A 20,637-nucleotide genomic window follows, 5' to 3' on the forward strand; every position below is an offset into this window, starting at 1 on the left:
ACATTAGTGGAATACATAAGCATGATTTTTAGAATAATCAAGCAAAAACCTCCACCGGCTGTCTGTCTGTCTGTCTGTCCCTCCGTCTGTCCGCCAAGTCACGTCACACTTTTGGCCCTACTCTTATCTCCGGAACCGTTGCCCCTATCCATTTATATAATTTTGTATTATTTTGCGGTCCCAGTTACAATGAAAACCTGCAGCTCATGTCCGTCAGTGAATGTGTCACGCTAGTAGCGCCCCAGCTGTGGGCAATCAGCGACGCGCCACACAAGGCTCTGTTGTTTCAGGTGACCTTGCGGTCGCTACCCGCCCTTACAGTGTGTTGCTTGTATTATATAATATTGGAACCTCTGGGGGTTTCTGGACCCCACTTTGAGAACCACAGGGTATTGTGACAGTGTAGCATGTCACACCCGTTCACTGCGTTTCCTCCTCTTCGTCCCCTTTCAGCCCGAGTGACAAACTGCCAGACATCATCAGTATAGGCAACGGCGAAACCTCACATCTGGTAAGAACTCTTTTTGAGAAATGTACTCGATTTTCAGTTAGACCGCAACAAAGCCCTCGTCAGTTTCTTATTCCCCCCCGATCAATGGTCCTTACTGGAGGCAAAAAATGTTATGTTCTTGTTTAGTCGATTAATTCCCTTAGTGATAACCTGTCACCTTTTGTCTCCCTCACTCATGGATTAAAGTATCAGTCTCCACAAATGATTTTAGTCTTTTGGGTTCCATAGAGTCCAACGTCTCTCTCTCTGGGCTAACTCACGGCTTTCTCTAGTAGTCTGAAGCAGTGGTTCCCAAACATTTTACCCCGTGACCCAAAAGAGAGATTAGCCATTTGGCCGGGACCCAAAGTAGTGAAAATAGCCGATCTACAAGCTCACAATGCTGCGCGAAGCGACGCGTTGTGAGCTTGTAGATCGACTATTTTCACTACTTTATTATTATAATGTATTTATTGAATTTCTTAGATGTGTTTGTTTCTGTTTGAAAATGTATGAAATTCTCATTTTTATTTTATCTCTAAAAATAAAATAGGGGATAATTTGTTAAATGTATATTTTATTTTTTGTAGGAAAAGAAAATGGGATTTTTACTTGAGTGGTGACCCACAAAGGGGCCCTGACCCACTGTTTGGGGCACAGTGGTCTAAACTAAAGGATGCTAAATACTTGGTGGCGCACCGCTTTCACACACTGAAAATAGCCAATCTACAAATTCAGAACGTGTCGCACCGTATGTATGTTGAGAGCTATTTATTTGCTATTTATTTTGGTGCATGACACAGCACACAACCAAGTTGGAAAAGAGGCATAACCTTAAAGCCTAAGCGATGTGATGTATAACCAAATTAGCAACCAAACACGTGAGGAATCTTTCATAAAACCCTGATTGTCTATTTCATGAATGCAAAGGTTAAAGCCTGTAAAGTGTGTGTGTGTTTTTTTTTTACTAGTTGGGTACAGCAGGAACATCAATTCACATTTTGGGACTAAATGTTACTCCGTGAGGACCAGAGGATTGATCAAGCTTCATGACATTTTTGCTGTTTCCTCATTGGCTAAAAGCTACTCTAAAAATGTTTTGTTGCTTCCTTATTGGCTAAAAGATACTCAATAAAATGACCTCATTGACTTGAATGGGGAAATGCAAAAACGGCAACCACTGGCAATTTCCCAGAATTCTGGGAAATTCTGTTCTGATAATAGAATTGCAGAATTCACTTTCCAAATGTGACTCCCGTCAGGGCAACCACACTCGCAATTTCCAAAATTGCATCTTTCTAGTTTTTAAAGGAGTAGTTCACCCCCAAAATATTTTTTTCTTTTCTTTTAACTACTTACGCCATGGAGACTTGAGTTCAATAACATTTTTTTGTTTTTTGTCGCATTCCTAAGACAATAATTTGATTACAATTCATTTACCCCCATTGATTCCGGATGGGGACCCAAATTCATTCGGGTCCCCATCCGGAATCAATGGGTGGTAAATTTACTATAATCTTAGGAATGCGACAAATACAACAAAAATATTATTGAACTCAAGTCTCCATGGCATGAGTAATCAATAGGAAAAAAAAGTCATTTTGGGGGTGAACTACTCCTTTAATCTCTGCTCTCCGCTCTCCTCCAGCTCCTGGGCAGGGACTCCCCATCGCCCCCTCCTGGCCTCACCAAGCCCACCTTGGTGGTGCCCATCAGTGTAGCAGGCCTCACAGCTCGCTCCCCCTTCGAGGGCGCGGCTGCCGAGTCCCAGTCGCTGTTCTCGGACAACAGCAGCTTCAGGCACCCCAACCCCATCCCCAGTGGCCTGGCCGGCAGCTCCTCCCCACAGAACAACTCCTCCGACTGGCCCACCACTCCAGAACCACAGAGCCTCTTCACCTCAGGTGAGACCTTTGGAACAGTGGTTCACAAGACTTTCAAATGTCAAGGTCTCCCCTTTAAGCCCGTATCAGAGTCGGGTCCGCGGTGGAAGGCTGTCCACCGCGGTGTAGTGCGGTGTAGTCTTTTTGAGTCATAAAACTACAACGTTAACGCTCAAAAAGACTACACTGCACTACACCGCGGTGGACAGCCTTCCACCGCGGACCCGACTCTGATACAGGCTTAACTCCGACAGTGTACAAATGGAACCAAATGAACACGTTCATTTGGTTCCATTTTTTTCCTGGGTATTTTCCTCCTGTATAGAAAGTCGACGGGAGCCCAACTTGATTTGGCCACTGTGGGTATTTGCCGTGAGCAGATCAGGGTAGATTTTTTTATCCTGGCTAGTAGAATAATTTCCTGTCAGAATCAGTTGAAAAACTAAATAATACAATTTTGTCCAACCTGAGTGTATTTTCTCCCTAGATTTACTAGACTATAAGATGCAAGCCCAATCAATCGCAGTAGTAGCAAAGCAGATCACGTCATTGTTAAGCGACCCTTATTCATGTTATGTGGCTGTCTAACCTGTTGCTCCTTGCTAACCAATGAAACTGTCAGAATAGGAGCGCTACAAACTAGTAATCAAACACATTCAAATATGTCTGCTACTGTTGTTTCATAGGGAGATCGATATGATAACAAGTTACCGCAGTGGGCGAAGCCATGTTTGTTTATGTTTGGGAACATCTGGTCCGACGCTGTTGTTTGACGTCATCGAGTTGAAACGACGCTGATTTGCCGTACAGCTAGCCTCTCATTGAGAGCATCACCAGACCCCTGAATCGCCTGATGTTTTTTTAATGGCCGTTGCTAGCGATTTAGGGGCTGAAACCAGGCTAATAAGATGCAGTATGTCATGAGGAAAACTTGAGAGAATATCCGTTTCCTTAGGACAAATTGAAAATGACTATATACTTGATGTTTGACCACCCAGTATCTGTAGTGTCGCCAGAATATTCACCAAAAATAGCAGATCTACAAACATACAACACGTGACACGTAAGCTTGTATATCTGCTATTTTGGGCGAAGAGATTTAGAAAGATTACACGTCAGTACTGAAGTACAGTGCAACTCGGCCCATTGTACTCAGTATAGAGGGCCTACGACAAGTGATTAAACTGAAGTTATATTGATGAATTCCAAATATTATCAAATTATCCTGTGGCATCCACTTGAGAAATCTTTGGGCATTAAGACGCCGTCAAGGCCCGCCAAAATAACCTTCCGACTAAACAACTGTAGATTTCAACTAAAACTAGACCAAAAGCAAAACATTTAAGATGACTTTTTCTTCAAAAGATTATGACTAAAGCTAGTTAGCATTTGTCTTTTTAGGTTTCTTTAGAACTTTGATTATATTGTGTTTTCTCTAGATAGATATCCATTTACATTGTTATATTGCTGTTAATGTACTGACCTATTATCTTGTTTATTATTGTGATGTTGTATCTGCTTATTGTAAGTCGCTTTGGATTAAAAGCGTCTGCTAAATGCCTAAACTGTAAACTGACTAAAACTAAATCAAAATGTGACCGTTCTCTCCTTCCGTCTCCCAGACTCCATCCCGGTGTCATCCTCCACAGACTGGCAGGCGGCGTTCGGCTTCGGCTCGTCGGCGCAGCAGCAGCAGCAGGCGCAGGACGACGACCTGGGCTTCGACCCGTTCGACATCACCCGCAAGGCGCTGGCCGACCTCATCGAGAAGGAGCTCTCGGTGCAGGACCCCTTCCCCTCCTCTCTGTTCGCGCCCAGCAGCAACCACCACAACCACCTCAACAACAACAGCCACTCCCTTCCGCCCTCGCTACCCGCCAACGGTGCTCTCGGACCCCCCGCGGGCCTCCTGCCCCCCAACCCCTTCCCCCCGCACCCCCAGCATCTCCACCACCGCTTCAACACCACCCAGCATCCCCAACAACAGCACCCCCCCCTCCACCACCGCTCCACCGTCTACACGTCCTTCGGCTTCCCGGGGCACCCTTCTTCGTCCTCTTCCTCCGCCAACTCCTCGTCCTCCTCCGCCGCCACGCGACAGCCCTGGATGGGGGACGGCGGCGGCATGGCCTCGACACGCAGCAGTAACTTTGTGCATTTGAACCACACAGCGGGGCCCGCCTCGCACAACAGCTTCATGGACTTCAGTCTGCTGCCGGGCCATCACAGTACTGGGTTAGGAGGCGTTCACATCACAGGTAAGAGTGCACCATGGAACCCAGGTATTCTGCCCTCTCTGTGGCTGCTCTAACTATTTGAATCCTTGGCTGGAGGAGGATTATATAAAAGGAGGAAAGGGCAGAAAGGATGCGTAACTTGGTTCTGCGATTCCAGCTTGCAGATTTGTCAGTATTCCGCTAGGCACAAATAGTTTCACGGAATGCATTGAGCCGGCAGAACAATCATATGATTAAAGGGGAGAACCGCCCATTTTCAACATTGAACTATGTCATTAATATACCGTTCTAGTTGTGTGGAAATAAGAAAAAGGGTTTGTGTTCTTAAAAGATGACCACCTCTAAATCGACATTTTATATTTCCAAGTCCATTTCTTTTTTCTTGATACTGAAGGTGCACTGTATTTTTACTGTCACACGTGAATGGAATGCACGTCTCAAACCAGTCGTCCTCAAAAGCCCGCCTCGGCATTGTGAATGGCTGAGACACATGTAGAGAGTGCTTGCTTAGATTCACGTGATCACCTGCTCCGTCCACCATGGCTTTTCCAACAAGGACGGCGCTTGCTGACCTCCATGATGCGCGGAGGAGCCCGGATCAAACCGGGAACCTTGCGACTGCGGCTCTGTTGTCCCGTCTAAGATGCAATTTAAAAATCAGACCAAAATACTCCACTCGTCTTAAACCTTATTCTAGCCACTTACTGTAATTCTTATATAGTGTTGACTGGGTTCCTGGAGGGCTCTGTACTAGGTCCGTGTCGCATTGTGAGCTCTACCTTTGCTGATATGTTCACCCCCAGAAATGGGGATGGTAGCGCTCATGGGGTTAAGACAAAGATCCTTAATCTACCAAAATATGGTGTGCGCGACGTGTGTCGCGCGTGCCTCAGTCTCTTGAGAGCACTGGAGTACACGCCAGTTGATCTCTGAAATTCAGAGTGGCCAGGTTTGATTATCGCAGATTCTCAGCAATCGGCAAGCGTATATCCGAATGCACCGCCTTGTCTCCTAAACATGTGACACAGTTTGAGGGAATCAACCTAAGCTTTTCTCATTGTCTCTGGTCGTTTCTTATTCAGAATCATGTCTCAATGTTGACTATGATCTTAATATCATTATGGCAGGAGATAGAAACTTCTCAGTTTCCTGAGAAGTTATGAACATCTCTGGTTTGTTTGTTAGTGCAAAAAGGGTTGGGGGGGGGGGGGGGGGGGGAATACAGTTATGACATCATTCTGTCAATTGCATTGTGGGTAAGCAGGGAGCTCACTTTGACCAAACCACTGGGTGGCAGCATTTCATCTAGCATCCTGGCTGAACCCAACCACAGTGAAGAGGAGAGAGATGGCCTTTTACATCAGCGCCTCAACTGATATGTCATGCAGGGTTTCCTGCAGTAAGAACGTAGTCTAGGCGCACTGTGGCTGCGCCATATGGACACAGTTCATAGCTCAATATTCATGCCAGGTATCTCAATAGCGGTACAATACACTAAGGCAGGGGTTTTCAAAGTGAGTGACTGATGGGGCACCCTGGGGTGCCGCGATGGCAGTCCAGGGGTGCCGCGAGATCATTTGATAATATTTTGAATTTATTTGGACACTTGAAAAAATATTTAGTATCATTTTAAACTTGGAACTACAAAGCTATTTTCAGTCAGTTCTAACCAAAATGGCTATTGTCTCAACGATTTCCTCGCAACATAATCACTAAAATATCGTCACTGTCGGGCAGAAGCCTCGTATCTCCAAGTTTCAAATGTGTACGTCTTTTGGTATCATCATACAAGACTGTCGCACTAAACTAGTGAAAACAGCTGATCTACGAGGCGTTGTGTGCTTGTAGATCAGCTGTTTTCACTAGTTTAGTACATTTTATAGATGATACAAAACAAACGGTCTTGGACATACATTTCCACCTGACAACAACGATATGCTATAAATATAAGGTGCTGGGAGTTAAAATTATAATGTAGGGGTGCCTCGGATTAAAACAATATTTATGGGGTGCCCTGAGACAAAAAAGTTTGGGAATCCCTGGTCTAGGTGCACTCACTCACTGGGGCTGCGCCATATGGACACAGTTCATAGCTCAATATTTATGCCAGATATCTCAATAGCGGTACAATACACTATGGATGACTATGGATTCACACTGGTAATTTTAAGTGTAGAAAGCACTGAAAAGGAAATATCCTTTTAGTTCAATATGTTTAGTTCAGTCCACACTCCTGTGGGGGAATAATGAGTATGATGGGTTGGTGTCACATAAGTATATGATGGAAAACAAAACTACATTATGCCATTGTGGTCTGTTTCTGCCGATTAGTCTCAGTGTTGAGTGCTGACCAGTATAGTCTTGGTGGTGTGCCTAGTACTGTCTGTAGTTCTCTCTCAACCTTTTCTGGATCGTGAGCCGCATGCTTTTTCATTTATAATGATTAACCAATTGTGTTACGCAGTGTTGATTTTATCGACTAAGACTATGACGAAAAATGTTTAAAAAAACTAAGCTGTGATGACTAAAACTAAGACTAAATATATTGACAATCCTAACCTTAACCTCAGTAACCCTAACTAAATTCGGACTAATGAACCTTCGGACTAATGAACCTTCGGACTTATGGGCAGTTCCCCTTGCTCTCAGGTGTTGCGTGCTGAAAATAGCCGATCTACAAGCTCACAACGCGTTGCGAGCTTGTAGATCTGCTATTTTCAGCAGCACACAACCAAGTGTAAAATCAGTCATTACGATGCCATCAAGGCCTGCCAAAATACATTTTAGTTGACTAAATCAACTGTAGATTTAGTCGCCTAAAAACGTACGATATTTAGTCGACTAAAATTAGACTAAAACTAAAACTTTTCGGGTGACTAAATTATGACTAAAATGAAATGACATTTGATTCATAAGACTATGACTAAAACTAAATCAAAATTTGCTGTCAAAAGGCTTGGATCAGAGAAACTGACATAGTATATTGTTGTTGTCGGGTTTCAACCTTGTATGTCCAAAACCGTTCGTTTTGTATTTTAATTTTTTTAAATGGTGACAATACAAGCACACAACGCCTCACGCCGCGAAGCGCTGTGTGCTTGTAGATCTGCTATTTTCACTAGTTTTGTGCAAGAGTCTTATATGATGAAGCAGGACTTTACTTTTACGAAAAAACATACAAACGTTTCTGCCTGGCAGTGATGATATTTTAAGTTGTGATCGGTATCACAACTCATTTTTCAAGAAGAAAAAATATATAAATATAAATCTCTTAAAAATCTCTTAAATATGGATGTTATATAAGATCGTATTGTTTTGCCACTTATTTGGCGGACCACTTGCAATATCCTCATGGCCCACCGGTGGGACACAGCCCACAGGTTGAGGATCACTGGCCTAGTCTGAACAGGTCTGTAACGTGGCAGGAACTATGTTGAACGATTCTGATGCCCCTCGTTTAAATTTGTATGCCTACACAGCCATGACCAGAGGCATTATATCGTGATATGAGACAATCTGGGCATTGGATATCAGCATGATGACAGTTTGTTGTTTTTTTAATCACCCCAAGATCATAACACATCAATTTGCCATTTTTAATTCAGTAAGAAGAATTTATCATCACAATATCGAGGTATTTGGTTAAAAAAAAAAAAAAAAAGAATCACCCAGCCGTAGTCAGATCAAGGTCACTGTGAACTCACAAGACATTTCGAACATGTCAACATAGTGATAACTTACATTTCATCAAAATAGAAGTCATTCCTCACTATCTATACCAGGGGTGTCGAACTCATTTTGGGGTGAGGGCCGCATTGGATGAAAGGCGACTTGATGAGGGCCGAACCAGTCGCGGATCAGATGGCATGCACACTCACGCACATGTTCGCTCTGTTTTTCTTCCTGTCGTCTCAGCCACTGCTGTAGCTAGCAGTATAGCAGTATATCATTTTACAAATTGTGTTCATTATTAACTCATTGAGTGCCAATCCCGAACTAGTTCGGCTTTATTAGCGTATCGTAGGGTGCCGATCCCGAACAAGTTCGGCTTTTAAAAAAAAAAAAAAAAAAAAAAAAATTTTTTTTTTTTGAAAAAAATTTTTTTGAATTTTTTTTTTTTTTTTTTGGACCCCATCAAATCTGGTGAACATGATTTCAATCGCGATTTTGCATGTTCCACCCCATACAACCCCATCTAACATACAGGGCAGCCATTTTTGTTTACATTACATGTAAAACATAATGGCGATTATCTCAAGAATGCCTGAACGGATTTCCAATCGGATTTTTTTGTTTGAAAGCTGTGAACAAACTGCACAAATCCACTCCAATGCAATCCAGGATTGCATTGGATTTTTTAGAGCTCATTCTTCTCTGTTTTTTTCCCATGCATGAGGTGTGCAAGGTTTAATCATGGCTAAGTTGACGAAAATAAGGCTTCTAAAATGCTTGGTAGCCAATAGCTAACTTCAAGCTAACTTCATCCTCTTCCTGTACATGCACAAAGGAAAGTGTCCTTTCCTTTGTAAAAAAAGTCATGGCTCCAGGGCTTGGGCATGCATTACCAGCATATCTCTATTATTCTCTGGTCACTGGGCGCCCTCTAGTGGTGATAGGCTGGCACTCAATGAGTTAAGTAAAATAGCTACTTTCATTATTGGTATTACAGTTGCAGTTAGGTACGAGAGATGCTATTTGTTTAAAGGAGTAGTTCATCCCCAAAATGACTTTTTTTTCTTTGATTACTCACGCCATGGAGAATTGAGTTCAATAATATATTTTTATTTTATTTGTCGCATTACTAAGACAAAAATTTGATAATAGTACACTTCCCCCCCATTGATTCCGGATCCGGAATCAATAGGCATGCATTTATTGTAATCAAATTTCTGTTTTAGGAATGAGTCTACATTGGCTCCATGGCATTTTGGGGGTGAACTACTCCTTTAAGAAGTGCCAATAAGAATAAACCATTTGATAATAGAATAATTCAATTCCTGATAGTCTCCAGTACGCTATAATTTGTAAATGGCTAAAAAAAATATTATTGATGCAGGACAATAATTATTTTTATTGTATTTTATAATAAAAAAAATAAAAGTAATGAACAATAATGGCATATTCAGAAAATATCGGAATAATAAAACTTTTACATTTTTATTATTATTATATTTTTTAAATAAGTTATTTTTTTTAACAACATTAATTTCCATGTCTAATATGTGTAATCTTTGAGTACAGTTCGAATATTGTAGGTATGTTCAGGTATTATTCATAGCCAGACCAACCACCCTATTCCTAGCAATGCTGTCATCTTCAAAGAGAGAGAGAGAGCTGGTCACTTAACATTCCAATCAATCAACTCAATCACTGCCAGGTGGGAGAAACCTAGCCTGCAGTGTACAGACATTAGTTAGGTTAATTCTTAAAACAATCATAACTCTTGACAGGAATGGGCTATGGGCTAGAGACTTACTTTTTTTTTCTAAATGCTCAGAAATGTATGCTCTAGCCTGGGGGGCCGGATTGGGCCGTATGTTTGACATCCCTGATCTATACTATAATTTTGCGAATGTCTGAGTGAGTGAGTGAGTGAGTGTCTGTCTGTCACAGCGTTTCTCCTCGGTGGCTGGAGCAATTGATCTGAAATCGCATCACCATCAGCATATGAACACACCTGACATAACTGTGAAGCCCGTTTGTCACTTTCACAAATCATATGCTGTATATTAGCATTTTTATGGTGTAGCTACTATCTATTCTGCATCTAGCTTGAGGCACATCTATTCTGCATCTAGCATGAGGCAAAATGTTTAACCAGCTCTCTCTCTGTGTGTGTGTGTGTGTGTGTGTGTGTGTGTGTGTGTGTGTGTGTGTGTGTGTGTGTGTGTGTGTGTGTGTGTGTGTGTGTGTGTGTGTGTGTGGGGGGGGGGGGCTGGGGGGGGGACAGTATCTCTGTAGCCATTAAACGAAACGGGTTTCTTACATTGATGCTCCTACAGTACATCATGCAAGCACTAGTTAAAGTTACTTTCCATCCCTCATATACTGTGTGCACAGTGCACATCCCATAACCCACACACTGCACATCATTTTGGAGCTCATATCTTTGAACGGGTAAGGGCTAGTTTGTATAATTCAAACTGGTTGGCAGAGGCATACAACCATTTAGATCACTAGTTCTCAAAGTGGGGTCTAGGGGACCACCAGGGGGTCAAAAGGACTCCCCTCGGCTGGGAAAAAAAAAGGGTTTAGAAACCACTAGACATCTGTCTTCGTGCCTCAATCACAGTCCCAGTTTCAGCTAAACATGGGGCTTGGTTGAGGCGAGTGCCTGCTGTACTCACAAATTACCTTCCAAATGAAGACTTAAGAGACCTGCAGGCAGGATCCAAACTGCTCTTAATCCTCACTTCCATCCTCCATTTATTGAGCCCACCGAGTTTGCCCCAAGCATAGCGTTGCTGTCATAAAAGTGAAGGAATCTCTTTGAAAAACCTTGTGTCTCCATGTTTTTTTTTTCAAAATCTAATGTCCTACTTTGTCATACTACTGTGTCACACAAAAGTAGCAAAACCTTTCGGGCAATCGATCGAAAAATAGGAACTTATTCTGTGACTACTACTTATAAGGAAAAACGAAAAATAGCAGGCACTTGTTTAGTAGTTTGAATAAATATTCTTGGCGGTGAATGAGTGAAAGTGTATGTTTTAGAGACACACTTCAGAACAAGTTTGTCTGTGGGTTTTATAAATATTGAACCAATGAAAACTATTATAAAGAACTAAAATAATAGCTATATTGGATCCATTGGAACAAGGGTTATCCCCTGCCCCCATTTCCTGAAAAGTAACACTTTTGGAGATACAAGTTTTCTGCCCGACTGAAACGATTATGTCTGCCCCTACCCGAGAACCCTGAGAAAAAAACGTTGGTCCAGGCCGCCGTGCCCGAGAAACCTGGGAATTTAATTTGATTTCGTTTATATAAAACAATCAAAAATCGGATCGCCGATCAGCCTTTTCTAAGTGCCCGAAAGACACTACACTACGGATATGCTTTTTTGGGGGGGTGGCCGGGACAACATGTTCACCTGTCCCACTGCCTACTAGCTGGCTAGTTTTTGGTTTTAAAACAACTCAAATTAAAAATTGTCACTTATATAGGTGTATATATTCAGGAAATGAGCGCAAACTTGATATAATATGATATCATATCATGTCATATCAATTTTGTGCGTATTTCAAATATGACATATTTCCTCTATTTTCACACCAGATTATATTATAAATGTTTTGGCCATTATCTCCATAACCGTTTATCGGATCGTCTTACTTTTTTTTGCTATGTAGACAGAAAAAAATCGCCGACCCAACCGTTCTATGTTTATAGCCCGGCCGTGCACACTCGTGCAGCCGTTTAGCCGAAATTAAACAAAATGGCTGGCATCAAGGCCCATTAAATAATGTAAAGGCAGGCATTCAGTGAGTTTTAAAAGGTAAGAGAATCGTGGCGGTGAACCCCGAGTTTATTAATATCAGTAAATTAGTTGATAAAGTCTGACACTTTTACAGTAAATGAGGTGTCTCGATTTAGGAGATAGGAAAAAGTGAAGGAATCTCTTTGAAGCTGTGCGAGCTTGGCAGCAACTACAGAACATGGACTAACCTAAAAGCCCTTTAGGCAGGTGTTCTAATTTAGCGGTGGAAAAAAATCATTCATTTTGTCTAACCAGACAATGGACCGGGCAGATGGTCCTTTTTTTCTGTCTGTCTTAAAGCAAGGCCACATAATGTACGTTGTCGTTAACCCATTTAGGCCTAAACACATTATGACGCAATATTTTATGCTTTAAATATAAAAAAAATAGCAGATATACAAGCTCGAGCTTGTAGATCTGCTATTTTTGAAAAATCGTGAAAATTAGGCCATGGCTACACGGAGCTGGATTTTTCATATATCCCGGTTTTTCAGATATCCACATAGAAAAATATCTAGGTCCACACGACAAAGATATCTAGGTCTAACAAGCACACACACAGTAAAGTCTTCAGAGATATCCAGGTTCCCTGTCTACACGGATCCAGTGAATCGGATATTTTTCAATCTCTCCACTTATTTATCCGGTTTAAAAAATATCCAGCTTCGCGGCCAAAATATCCAGCTTCATGTGGCTGCAAGCCCCAACAGCACAAAAAAATGTCTAGCTTCAGAAATATCCAGCTCCGTGTAGCCATGGCCTTAGAATTTTGACCCGATTCTATACGTGTCTTTTGAATCCTTCTAAGATGTCAGCAATCTGGCCAGCCATCGTCAAGGAAAAGGTCCTTTTCACTTAACTGGACCTCAGTTAGTCTGTTCTTGAGTGACTACTGGTTCTCAAACCTTTTCATGTAATAATGATATTTATTTGGCTACGGACCCCCATTTCAAAATATCTAGTTCCAGGGACCACCCAGAAGCAAAATTTGAGTTACAAACGTTCGCTTTAAAAATACATATATATTCAAAGATTTGCACACATTTTCACGACTTTCTCGAGTGCCGCGCTGCGAGCTTGTATATCTGCTATTTTCCACTGTTTAAAGCATTCAATAATTCTAGGCCCTAAATGGGTTAATGATGTTCCTCCTCTGATAAGATATTACACATTTTTTATTTTATTTTAATGGTTACAAAGGTTGCTGCAGTCATTTCTTGCAAGCGGTAGGGGGAAGTTATTGATCGGTCCTATTGTTATTTCCCCGTGTGGGACCGTTTTTTATCGACTACCATCAGAGTCCTTTTCACTGGTAAGTTAACTCATTTAGTGCCACCCCTTTCACCACTAGAGGGCGCCCAGTGGCCAGAGAAAATCCCATAGAGATATGCTGGTATATGCAGAAGCCCTGCAGCCATGACTTGCCTGAACACTTTCCTTTGTGCATGACTGCATGTACAGGAAGAGGATGAAGTTAGCTTGAAGTTAGCTATTGGCTACCAAGCATTTTAGAAGCCTTATTTTCGTCAACTTAGCCATGATTAAACCTTGCACACCTCATGCATGGGAAAAAAACAGAGAAGAATGAGCTCTGAAAAATCCAATGCAATCCTGGATTGCATTGGAGTGGATTTGTGCAGTTTGTTCACAGCTTTCAAACAAAAAAATCCGATTGGAAATCCGTTCAGGCATTCTTGAGATAATCGCCATTATGTTTTACATGTTATGTAAACAAACATGGCTGCCCTGTATGTTAGATGGGGTTGTATGGGGGTGGAACATGCAAAATCGCGATTGAAATCATGTTCACCAGATTTGATGGGGTCCAAAAAAAAAAAAAAATCAAAAAAATTTTTTTCAAAAAAAAAAAAAATTTTTTTTTTTTTTTTTTTTTTTATATCCCGAACTTGTTCGGGATAGGCACCCTGTGATACGATCATATATCCCGAACTAATTCGGGATAGGCACTCAATGAGTTAAGAGCATTTCTTTTATGTAAATGTAAAAAATGTTGAGTAAGCAGTCTGCTACAGCTACACCACTGTAGAGCAGTGGTTCCCAAACTTTTTAGCTTGTGCCACAAAAGAGAAATTAAATGTTTGCCCTGGACCCAAACTTGTGAAAAGAGCAGATCTACAAGCATCACAGTCTGTAAATAAAAAGAAGAGCGCAACCACCAGTGGTAGAAAAGGTGCTCTGTTACAAGTAATAGTTGCATAATAGTTTTGGCACAAAATATACATAAAGTAGCAAAAGTTAGTCATTATGCTAACGGTGTATTTGACAATCATGTTATTGGACTATAATCATTGATCATTAACCACTTAAACCCTAATTTATTCTTCTAGGGACCCCCATACAAGATTTGTGTATTTAAAATGATTCAAATATATATATATATATATATATATATATATATATATATATATATATATATATATATATATACATATACATATATTTCTTTTTCTTCTGAAAATGGCAGATCTACAAGCATTTTGAACTAGGCTATTTTCAAATGGCCGGTCTACGTATTGATTTAAAGTGCTTAACTAATCTTGTTGCTACTTTACTTTATATTAACTCATTTTGCTGTGTGTGTGACACTGTGTGTGCTCATGTAGCCTAGATGCTTCTCTTGGGCTTGTTTTTGTATAACTTTTGTTTCTCTTGAAAAATCTGGCATCACTGATTCACAGTGATTTCATAAAGCACTATTATACAAGAATGTTTAATTGGCAAAAAGCATCACCGCACATTCATGTAACGTTGAGCATTATGTGACTGGAATAATCAAAAATGGTTTATTGGCCCAAGTACGTGCTGGCATACAAGGAAATGAACCCTCTTTTAATTTGCATGCGATTATATGTTAATCATAGAAATGGGCAATGAAGCAACTATAAATGTTGAGTGTCCATTCATCAATGTATCATTAAAGATGTCACAAGCCTTTTATTAATGTAAAACCCTTATAAAGATAGACTGACTCTTGGTTAAGCGCTTTGCAAAGGAAAACATTATTGCCTTTTTAGTGAGGATGAATTATAATATTTCATTATGATTATTATTTATCATTGTTTTGGGTGATGACTGGTCCCTAACACAGTATGAATGGAATTAAGAAACATGGAAGAATACACAATCACAACAGGTGTATGAATTTAACAATTGCATACAAAACGATCCACTTAACTCATACCCTGCCAAAAAACTCAAGACTCAACTCGAGCCATAGGTAGGTCGTTTTCAAAACTTTGCCCTGGTGGGATTCCTTGGGACTTTTTTTCCCTCACTAAGGACATATTGAGGATACAAAATCAGTTGAGTTTGCTACTATTGCAATTTGTTTGAGGTTTAGCCTAATTTTGGCCTAAAATGACTGGACTAATAGTGCATGATCTGTGCACGAATATGTGCACCAGCGTGCACACTATTTTTTTAACCCTTTGTTGGCGAACCGGCAATATAAGAGGTCCCACTTTAAATATGGCACCGACTGAGTTAAGCTTAGCTTCCCTATTCTGGAGGGAACTTTCGGCAAAAATAGGCAATCCATTAGCTCTCGACGTGTTGTGCCACGTTGTGAATCGCATATTTTAAAACGATATTTGGTGTAGATGGAAAACGATTAAGGGGCCTAGTATATATGAAATATATAGGGTTAAGTGGTTAACAGTAGAGATGGGACAATATGAAAATTTCATATCACGATTATTGTGACAAAATAAATCGCGATTTACAATATCGCGATAATCAAAACCCATTATCCTGGGGCGGAACATTAGCCAAAAAATAGCAGTTGTGACGCGTTGTGAGCTTGTAGATCGGCTATTTTTGGGCAAAGACATATAGAGTGAAAAAAAGACTCAAGTACGTATATTATAAGAACCTTTTACCAATTATAGAGGGTTTAAGTGTTATTGGATATTAGGGGTGCCACGGTTCGTTTAGCCCACGGTTCGGTTCGTACCTCGGTTTTGGGGTCACGGTTTCGGTACGGTTCGGTACGTGTTTTGCATAAAAATAAAAAAAATAAAATAAAAAAATGACTTTCCAAAAATCTATTTTTATTTTGCTTCTAAGATAATTGAATTATGACAGTGCCTCTTAGCCTTAAAGTGATCCCTGATTTGTAAGCCATGTAGGCCTTAATATGTTATAATAACCCTCTTTAACCGAAATATACCTTTTAAAACACTTGGAATATATTCCTTTGAGAGAAAAAAAGTGATATGTTCAACCCCTGGGGGGAGCCATTGCACTGTTCGTCGCATGCAGTAATGACGTAGGCAATGCATTTTGCCTGGTCGGGCCTATCTGTATATCTGTAGGCTATATTATTGTAGATTTAATTTTCTTTATTATATCTAGAACAATTGGTGGTAGGCAACAAGTCCAATTTTGCTGCATATGTATGATATGTATGAGTAAGTCACTGTTTAACCGAGTTAGAAACGTGCAAATTCAGTAAAGAAAGGTCCAAAATTTCGCGCGCGGCGCACATTTTATCCCCTGGAAAATGTGTCACCTTTTTCACCTTGGGGCTGTTTGCATGTCTGCATTATCATCAATATTGGCCATCGTCTTCAGTTTCAAAGTGCTTTATTTATGAACAAATTGTTTTGCACACAACAAGAGATACTATAGTAGGCTACAAGCTTGAGCAAATAGCCTCTGTAAGTTTTCATTACTATAACCAAAATAGACGGTGTGTTCACTGTGTTGCCAAACTTTGCGAGAGGAATAAGCAACCAGATCTATGAAAACAAGGCTTAAATAAGTGAATATAGGCCACGTGAAGTCTTTAAACCTATACACGTCGGCTATTTGAAAGTGGCCGAGCCGATCTACCAGCTCACCACCGCATCCACCATTATTTAGCCTACAAGCTACTTTACATAAAAACAAGCTCAACGTGGCTTATAATAATCAGACATGGCAACAACACTCACCATGCGTTGTTGTTCCTCCAGTCAGTCAGTGAGTGAGACTAGCGGGTGTCTGATACTCTGGCTGGGGGCTACGCTACGTTTGGCTTTGTTGCTTGCTAACGCTGCCTGCTATGGTCAGTCTAAAAACAGACTGTAATGATGTTTGGGACTAACTGCAACAACAAGCAGATTTCTCCTGGACTTGTTCTCCATGTTACAACAACTACAATGCGTGCGCTCCGCACTGCACAGCTTAGCGACTAGCTGCTTCGTTTTGTTTTACTGTCTCTGTGAGGACTCAACTGCTTTGCTCTGCTGCGAGTGTGAATGTCGGCTCTTGTTACAGAGTAGGTGGGGGTGAGGGCTACGATGATGGGACATTAGTGCGTGTTTACTTGCGGAGCGGGGTTTAGTGGAGATTGTCTTGTGCATGATGCACAGTGGCTGTCCAGCTGTAAGAAATTAATTAATTTGCAAACACAAAAAGACCGCGGTTCATAACAGGCGTATTGAACCGGGTACCGTGCAGGGCGTACCGTACGGTTCGGTTTTATACCGTGAACCGTGGCACCCCTATTGGATATGCAGCTCAGCAAATAAAAGGTGAATTGATCCCAGTGCATGACGGAGGACGATATCACGATGAATTACATTTCCACTATACGATTATCGTGAGTGTTTTTTATCACGATAAACGATAATATCGCTTAGTGTCCCATCCCTGGTTAACAGATGACACAGTTTTCCTCGCCTGAGATTTCTCTGGCAGGCTGGGGCGAGAGCGGCGAGAACCCTCGCGAGTCGATGATGTCATGTCCTTGTCCGCTGGCGAGACTAGCCATCGACCTAAAGCTCTCCAAGGGAACATGACGGCACGCCGGGCGCTCGGCCTGGTCAGGAATCGCTCCCCAGGCTGTATAATCGACCTCAAAATAATGTGTCCCGCAAGGATGGCAAAAAAATATATATACAGTTACAGATCCTCCTCCTTCACCCATTTTGTCCAGGAGATGAGTGTGTGGCTGTCAGCTGCTGATCATTCTCCTCTGGTTAGCCGCGCGCAGACACAGCACTATTCCCACTGGCCATTTATTTTCCCCTGCCCCAATAGCCTCACTTTTGGGGGGAGGGGGGGAGCGATTAATAACAGAGGCTAGGAACTGTGCCAGTACCGCTTCCGTTTTTAGATTTCTTTTTTTTCCCCCCTTTCTCTCTACCTCGGCAGCAAGTCTCTGACGGATGCTAATTTAATTTTGCACCGGTCCAGCACCCTCTTCATCTTTATTCAACCTCTCGCGACCTCTAGCACGGCAGGCCGCGCCGGCAGGCCTGTTTTCCTCCCCACCTACTCCTGCTGTCCTGCCAGCAGAGAGACGGGGGCCCAGATAGATGAACACCAAATGAAAAAGGTAGTATTTTGTCAGATTGTCGCATCGACTCAGCAGCACCGGGCCCACTGTGCTCGGCTGTATTATTGATGAGACTGGACAAGACTGAGATCGCCGTGCAGAAATGGGCTAGACCAAATCATGCACTGCAACACACGTTGCTCGCCTGAGATCGCAAGACTGCATGTCGTTCGGTCGTTCTGCTTCTCACAAACGCCCTGTGTCCGGGAACTGCAGTCTCCCTCATTAACAGTTTTACGCAAATCAACCACACAGTGTCCACGCATAAGTTGTGGATTTTAAATGGGAGGCAATTAAACAAGATGAGGCTACATTGGCAGGCGACCTTTCCCTAATGGCTCCATCATAAAAGACGTCCGGACCGTTTAATTTTTAAATAATTCCGCCTACTAGAGGAGTGTCATTCTATAACTTTGCTCAAATTGATTTTGAAGCCAGTGTCCTTGTTATGAATTAAACATGGAGGCACTTGTTTATCTGCGAATGCAAATGGAAACACAGGTGATGATGTTAATGTCAGCCGTGCTTCTCTTCGCAGCTTGCCCATTCAAATAAAAAGAAGGGTCTTGGCAAAGCTTGGCTGAAAATCACAGGGGAATCCTGAGTACTTGTTGAACAATAATGTCTCTTTCTTGGGGTTATTTGTCACCTTTTTAACTCATTCTGAGCCCAGGACATTAACGGATTAGGGGGTCCAGAGTGCCCCCTCCCGGCCCCATTAACGGCCGCTGTCTTATTTTGAAGGCCAGAAGTCTAGACCGGAAGTACTTCCGGTCTGACGTCATCGGATCGTGCGCCGGAACCGATGCGTGTCCACGTGGAGTTGTGTAATGGCCGACCGGGAGCTTTTATAACTGTGTAAAATAAGCGAGCATCTGCCTCCATCCTAGCTTCTAAAGTGTAGTTTTGAGATAATGGACATTAAAGATGAGATCGGCCGTCCACCTCAATGTTATGGGATGACTATTGTGTGCTCGTGGAGCCGTGATGATGACAAATCAGCGCGGATTTCGTCTCCGGAGCGTCGGCCATTGTACTAGGTATTTTTACTCGCCGTTACAGTAATATATTACTTTTCCCGCGACATCGCGTGGATGGCACTATAGATACTCTATTACTTTTCCCGCGACATCGCGGGGTTGGCTTTTAATGAGTTAATAGAGGGTATGCACGTCTACTGGGACCCGCCCCCTAATCTAGACTGAGTGGCAAAACATTGAGCAGCATGGAGCATTGAAGTTTAGAAGTGCTAGTTGCAAATCAATCAACAGTCCTGCATACCACCTGTTTCTAAATTGCACATAATGCAGGAGGCAGCAGGATGTTGTGTTGTTGAAAACGAGTGCTTCCAAACTCTGACACTTGGAAAAATAATAATCACCTGCACAGAATGTCTTGACAGAAAGTAGCTCATAACATGCCTATGGTGGATTTTTATGAAACAAAAACACTGCAGATAGAAAGAGGATAATTCAAGCTTTCAGTACGGCCGCAATGTTGGTGAGTTTAACTTTGTTTAATGCAATCAGATAGGACTTTTCTGTTTGGATGTATGGCTGTCAATGGCAGAAATTAGTTTTTTGCCACTCAGTAGGCGTGTTCCCACATAACTTCCAGCAACAGTGATGTCACACGCATACCCTCTATACATTAGCTTGATCAAATGAATTGGCTCTTGGGATTTCATAATGTAATATTGTTAAATGTCATACTAAACCTAAGTTTCACCTACAGTATGACATGCCAATAATAGGGATGCTAGGTTTACAGTAAAATGTTTAAATTAGAATATTTAGGGGATAGAATTAGCCTATCTGCATTGGGGTATGAGTGTGCACAAAGTACTGACATAGTAAATTAAAGAATAACTTTAGACTTCTGTATATATTGCAATAATTCTGTGTGGCTGTGTTACAGCCCAGCCTAGGGGAGCCTAGGGCCGCAACAAAAAACTAGACTCCCTCCTACCCAGTCCCAAAACAATGACATCAACACCAGTTTAAAAAGTCCAAGATACAGTGGTTTATTAACAAAAGGTTAAAAACATGGGTAAAATTACCTATTTAGACGACAAACTCATCCTGTCAGTTAGTATTTATGATGATGTGTAGGGACATGGAAACTTGTCCTTCCAAGAAAACAATTCATTTCACTAATTACCACTCATTATTATATTATATTGTAAATGCATTTCTGCGTTCTAT

General features: G+C 41.7%; 1 protein-coding gene across 2 annotated transcripts in view; it reads left to right on the plus strand.

Annotated features, from left to right (window-relative positions):
- cnot4b (CCR4-NOT transcription complex, subunit 4b) overlaps nt 1–20,637 on the plus strand; it is a 71,596-nt gene that overhangs the window by 33,472 nt on the left and 17,487 nt on the right. For both annotated transcript variants that reach the window (XM_080754519.1, XM_080754520.1), the window contains exons 10-12: nt 454–511; nt 2,139–2,394; nt 3,996–4,631. In XM_080754519.1, coding sequence (XP_080610645.1) covers nt 454–511; nt 2,139–2,394; nt 3,996–4,631 — 950 coding nt within the window. The remainder of the gene's footprint in view (nt 1–453; nt 512–2,138; nt 2,395–3,995; nt 4,632–20,637) is intronic.

Source organism: Nannobrachium achirus (genome assembly GCF_963921795.1).
Source record: "Nannobrachium achirus genome assembly, chromosome: 23".
NCBI classification, from domain to species: domain Eukaryota; kingdom Metazoa; phylum Chordata; class Actinopteri; order Myctophiformes; family Myctophidae; genus Nannobrachium; species Nannobrachium achirus.